General features: G+C 30.5%; 1 protein-coding gene across 1 annotated transcript; it reads left to right on the top strand.

The window, feature by feature from the left end:
- Positions 1 to 1,642: 1,642 nt before the first annotated feature.
- LOC110722283 (probable transcriptional regulator RABBIT EARS) lies at positions 1,643 to 2,335 on the top strand. The gene has a single exon (XM_021901555.1). It carries the CDS (start codon positions 1,643 to 1,645, stop codon positions 2,333 to 2,335), a length of 693 nt encoding a protein of 230 aa, XP_021757247.1.
- Positions 2,336 to 6,000: the final 3,665 nt, after the last annotated feature.

The following is a 6,000-nucleotide window of genomic DNA, read 5'->3' as shown; positions in this document are numbered from 1 at the left end:
GATTTGTTTCAAAAAAAAAAAAAATAGTTGTACAACAATTTAAATTAGTGTACCCCATATTGAACAAATGTAAGTTAAATATTTTTTGCAAGGTATTGAGTTGATGGCTACCTTACGATCCAGACTCCAGAGGTGAGCGTCAAGGTTGAGACAACGAGGCTTTTAAATAAAAACCTAATATACTTGAGATAGATGGGCCAACTTCAAGTTCGTGTATACTGCGCACTAGAAAGAAAGAAGAAATCGTACATTGCATTTTATTTTTAAAATTTTGGAGTAAGCGTAAGAAATTATTTAAACACAAATTTGCTTAAAAATGGTGGATGACAGAGAACGATAGTCACAAGTCACGGATGAAAGTCTCTTTCATGAGACAAAATTTGCTCAATAACAGGAATTATAATAATACTCCATGCAACAATAATAAGTCTAATTAAAATGTTTCAAACATTCAAATGTAGACTTTGGACGTATCTTTGGATAAGCAAGACCATAAAATCGTTAACACGTTCATTAGCCAACTAATCAAAATCCAGATTATTACTATTTAATTAAGATTTCAGCAAGTACGTTGATTGATTGTATTGATTTGTAGCAAAGTTATAGTTATATTACAACTATTTTGATAATTGCTCAATCGTTAGTAAGCCTCTTAAAAATACATGACATACAAGTATACCATTTCCAAGCTACAAAAAATCAATGCATTACTCATCTTTAGGTACATATTATGAACCTATTAATATAATGATACATGATCCTTTTGAATCATAACGTATTGTTAATACATACATGCAAACACTTTCTAGGATATTGGTAAAAAAGTTATTATTTCACTCTATAATACGGAGTACTATAATAAGGTTTCAATTTATTACTTTATATAAAAGTTTTATAAAGACTGAAAAACGGATGATATAAAACAAATACGTATTGAAACTAATTTAAAACAAATCTGATGAAGTGAGCAACGTGTAAAGGTAAACCTTGATAGATCAAACCAAGATGCATTGGGAGGCATAATGTACACAAAGATGCAAATCAAAAGTGTCAATCAATTCAAGTTTATATTCAGAACTAAAAAATGGTTTTCCAATTGTCTTCTTTTAATTATCTATTTAACCATGGAAGGTTCAGGGTTCCATCAAAGGCATGACAGTTGCATAAATTCCTTCTTATATGTGGGACCATACAATAAAATATTCCAAAAATAGCAAGTTGCACACACTTCAAGACCCCCACAAACAGTACAACTCTTTTAGGAAATAATAATGACTCAAATATAAGAAGCTAAGCTTCTTAATTAACTTCCCATCTACCAAAAAACATTAAACTTCTTTTTCTTTCATAACTAAGCAGCCTCACAAAAGTCAGTCCTTTGACATTTTTTCCCTAATTTTCTCTCTCCTCTTTTGTTTTTCCCTATTAAATTCTCATGTTACTTTCATGCCTTTAATATCCAATTAAAACACATTAACCAAATCATTTAAGATATGCCAAGCAAGTTTCATTTATATCTAGCAACTTAGGTAAGTTTTTGTGTTACAAGCCATCATATTATTACATAAAACAATATATACGTATGGAGCAAGCAAAATGTTTGAATATTCTTGGAGATGATCATATTCCAATAACAAATACGATGAAGAGATTCAACCAAAAATCATGTTCTTCATGGGAAGATTATCAAGAAGAGGCTGCCTTTGCTAAAGACGCGATTCGTGGGGTCCAAGGAAGATCAATATGGCCTCAAAGATCATATTCATGTAGTTTTTGTAAGAGGGAGTTTAGGTCAGCTCAAGCTCTTGGAGGTCACATGAATGTTCATAGAAGAGATAGGGCTTTACTCAAACAAGTCACTTCCTCCCATAATAATATTGATGATCATGTGATCATCAACCGGCCTTCGAAATCAACGCTTCCCATTAATCCATCTCAGGTTTGTAGCCCTAAGACTAGTGTAACACATCTTTCTTTATCTAGGGTTTCTTCAAATTCTGTTATTAATGGGGTTAAGAAAGTAATTAGTAGCCATAATGATGTCGTCGTTCAAGCTAAAATGTCCATGGGGTTGGATTTAGCTATAGGGACATACCGAAAAGAAGAGGATTATTATTATTCTCAAGGAGAGTGTTTGAAGTATAATAAGAGGTTTAAGAAAAATGGTGATTATAAAGTTGTTTTGTTTCCATTCTTTGAAGAGAATAGGTGTTCCAATGTTAAGGATAATATCGGTTTACAAGTACCGGAAAATTCAAGTCTTAAAGCTGGTAAATCTATGGAGGAGTTGGATCTGGAGCTAAGACTTGGTGATCCACTTCATAAAATCAAGTAGCAAGCTAACAATCATATGTTGAAGTTGCAATTAGCTTGTACTACCCTAGTTATGTATTCACATTGAATCGGTTATATATTATATACAAAGTATTAATTACATATTTTTGTTAATTAGATTAAATATTTTACATGTTTATGTCGGATTGTATGAACAAAATTCAATACAATGAGATGATTGTTCCTCTCATCAGTAGTTATTATTGCATAGCTTCTCATTGTACCCCTCTTTTTTTTTTTCTTTTTTTTTTTTTTGGAGTTATAAAGGATAGTTAACTATAGGTTTTTAATTACAAGTACATTGCACGAATACTTTATCAGTTAATGATTATTTATTTTACGAATTGAAGTATTTTTTTTATTAAATTGATACTCGATCTAATCGGTATGATATGAAAATGTATATTGATATTACTCCATAAGCAAGAAAGTGACGTGCAATGACAATGTCACTTCAATGTACATGCTTGAAGCTTAAAAGCTCCTTTTTCAAACTCCCAATTCAAATCAGTCATAATTCATAATAATAATGGTGGATCTAAGAAGATTAATCTGATGATAAGGGGTCAATGCAACAATTTAACATTATGTTTTCAATAATAATGTGGGAAGAACTAATAATAAACTAAGACTATATATAATTTAATATATTAGGAATAAGATTTTTGTAAATAATTTAAAATTCTAAGAAAAAAGAAAAAGGATGAGTGTCAAACAAAACAATTCTTTGTAGAATGTTGGTCTTCTACATAACAAGATCTAATATGTACTTGTAACAGTGTAATACACACAATACACTTTTATAGAACGTACGTATAATACACTTGAACAGAGGACTCCGTAGAAGTATAACATATCTTCAAGTGAGGATATTAGATAATAAACACGTACAATACATATATTATAATTAATATACACACTCAAATCAGTCTTATATATAATGTATATTTTAATTAATGCCTTGATAAAACTCTACGAAAATTCTAGCAATTCCATGAACCAATCCAAATCCATGAAAGAACCAATCAATTAAGTTGTCAATTAAGAAAAAAAAGGAGGTTTGTCGTGGTCGATAAAATATAACTTGTGCATTTGGTTAATCACAAGCTAGCTAGGACCTTAGAAAAACAATAATGTTTAACTAATATAATTGGCATTATTTATGGGGTCTTTGTCTCTAATTTCTTTGACTTGTCGTGTAAATACATCGTCTCTGTCAATGTCTATATATACTTAGCCATTTAAGCTGAGATCAATGGAGTTTCGGTGGAATGAATTTAATTTAATATACTTTTAATTATAAGATAATATAACTTGTATAATATGTGATTAGTTAGCCCTAATCTTGGCATTAGTCTTGTATACATGAATCCCATTGGCCAAATAGAATTAATCAGTAAGATTAACGGATAATTATTAGCTATCTCACACTTAATAAACATGGTTGCTAAGTAAAAGAATAGAAAAATAAATCATAACTCTTTTATGTAGCCTGACCTCACTAAATACAGTATCTATATATTTATTATATACTTTTGTCGATTTGATAAATGTTAGGAGTTACGTACCTTATATGTTAGTTGTCTAGAATTTTTCTCATCCTTAATTATGTGGAAATGATAGATGCTTATTATCTATGTCTCCAAAAGAATCGAGAAGGAAAGCTTCTAAGGAGTACAATAATGAAGTATCATTTTTGTGTAATATAAAGTTAAAAGAGTATAAGTTAGAGGTTAAATTACAATTATTTCGCGCCAATGACATTTTCGGATTTTCCTACTCAAGCACACAATGTTATGTTAATGTTTATTTTTCACAATCTACACAATACAAATTTGTTACTCAATACTTATGTAATAATATGCGGCGGTACGTGAGGACTTGTGTAAACAAAATAAAGCATAATCAAAATTAAGTGTTAATTAGCATGTAGCATTGATTATGCGAATTCTATTATTCAATGGAGTGTACTTAAATAACACGACTGCAATGATTTCGAAATTGACAAATGACAATCATTTCACCAAGGTTAGCTTTTGAAATGAAAATCGAAAGAAAGAAGAAAATGTACTACTAGTGAGAAAAGGATGTACTAATATAATCAAAACCTAGTACCAATAACAATGCATGCAAGTGAAGTGATGCAACCACTATCAAGAAGCAAAGGTAGCAGTTGACAAAGATTGTTCAGGCTAAACAACAAACAAGTATCCCATTATATTCATGTAACATCGCTTTTGCCCATAAATTATTTACTTTTTCTACCTTTTTTTTTTTTTTTTTTATAATTTATATATTCCGTAATATTTACAAATCCCTCATTTATTTACTGCATTTAAACTGAGAAATAAAGAATTGTCTGAGACATGAAAACTCAGTTTACCGGAAAAAGTAATGCAATGTACCCTTTTACCCATAAACTGGTAAGAGGTGAGGACTTTTTACCAAATTGAGCTTTGTTGGCAAATTATATACCAAATTGGTTTTGTGGCAAAAGTATTCCCAAACTAAGCTTGTGGGGTAAAACACTGTCTCGGACAGCGTTTTATACCCAGATTTAAAAAAAAAATCCAAGAAGTAAAACGTTGTCTCATACAGCGTTTTACCCGTTTGACTTTTTTCTCAAACTTCGTATTTCATATTTTATAAAAAAAAAAAAAGCCCCCAATAAACGCTGCCTGAGGCAGCGTTTATTATACAGAATAAAACGCAGCCTGAGGCAGCGTTTTCCTATTGAGATAATACTTTTGCCGTTTAAGTAAAAACGCTGCCTCAGGCAGCGTTTTACTTTTTACATACACAAAATACGTGTATTCCAATATATTTTAGCAAAATACATACAAAAAAGTCAATTAACCATAAAACGCTGTGTGAGACAGAGTTTTATGTTTTGAATTTTTTTAAAAAAAAAAAACTGGGTGTAAAACCCTGTCCGAGACAGCGTTTTACCCTAGAAGCTTAGTTTGGGAAATACTTTTGCCACGAGACCAATTTGGTAAATACTTTGCCAAAAAAGCTCAATTTGGTAAAAAGTCCAAGAGGTGATTAGGCGAATTACTAGTTTCTACTAGTACGTGGGATCTTGATTTTCTTGGAGAAATTTTGACAGATCTGTAAGAGATCAGAGCAAAATACAGACTAAATTCTAGGAAGTTTCTCTACAGTTGATCATAATGTGTATATTTTCAAACCTGGCGATACATAAATTTGATAATTAATCTTTAAATACCATCTAAATAAATTATAAATTGATATTTTAAAGATATACAGTAAGTCAAATCTAAAATGATTCTACATGACTAAATTGTTTTCATAAGTATAATATAGATCACCAGATACAATCAAAATAGATTATGTATATTTTGCAAAAATCAAAACATTGCAACTTAAAAAAATAAACACGCGAAGTATTTACTACGTACTTCATATATAGTTTTTGCAACAAATGAGTTTATTATAAAGAGGATCTGAGTTTTAAAATTTACTTGGTGAAAGTGATGAAGAAAGGGAGACAGGAGTTAGCACATGGGTGTATTAACATGCATGCATGCTGTATGAGCCAGTTTCGGAGGGATTTAATGTAGGTTTCAGAAACCAAGTGAATGAATTTGAATTATCTTTCAAATAATGTGGATGGTTACTATAATTGGGTTGCTTTGAGAATCG

The sequence above is a fragment of the Chenopodium quinoa genome, unplaced genomic scaffold (genome assembly GCF_001683475.1).
Source record: "Chenopodium quinoa cultivar QQ74 unplaced genomic scaffold, ASM168347v1, whole genome shotgun sequence".
NCBI classification, from domain to species: domain Eukaryota; kingdom Viridiplantae; phylum Streptophyta; class Magnoliopsida; order Caryophyllales; family Amaranthaceae; genus Chenopodium; species Chenopodium quinoa.
This window is presented reverse-complemented; position numbering and strand designations above follow the sequence as displayed.

Bases quoted from the DNA above. Each gene is read 5' to 3' on its own strand.
- LOC110722283 (XM_021901555.1), top strand. From the start codon at position 1,643: ATGAAGAGATTCAACCAAAAATCATGTTCTTCATGGGAAGATTATCAA.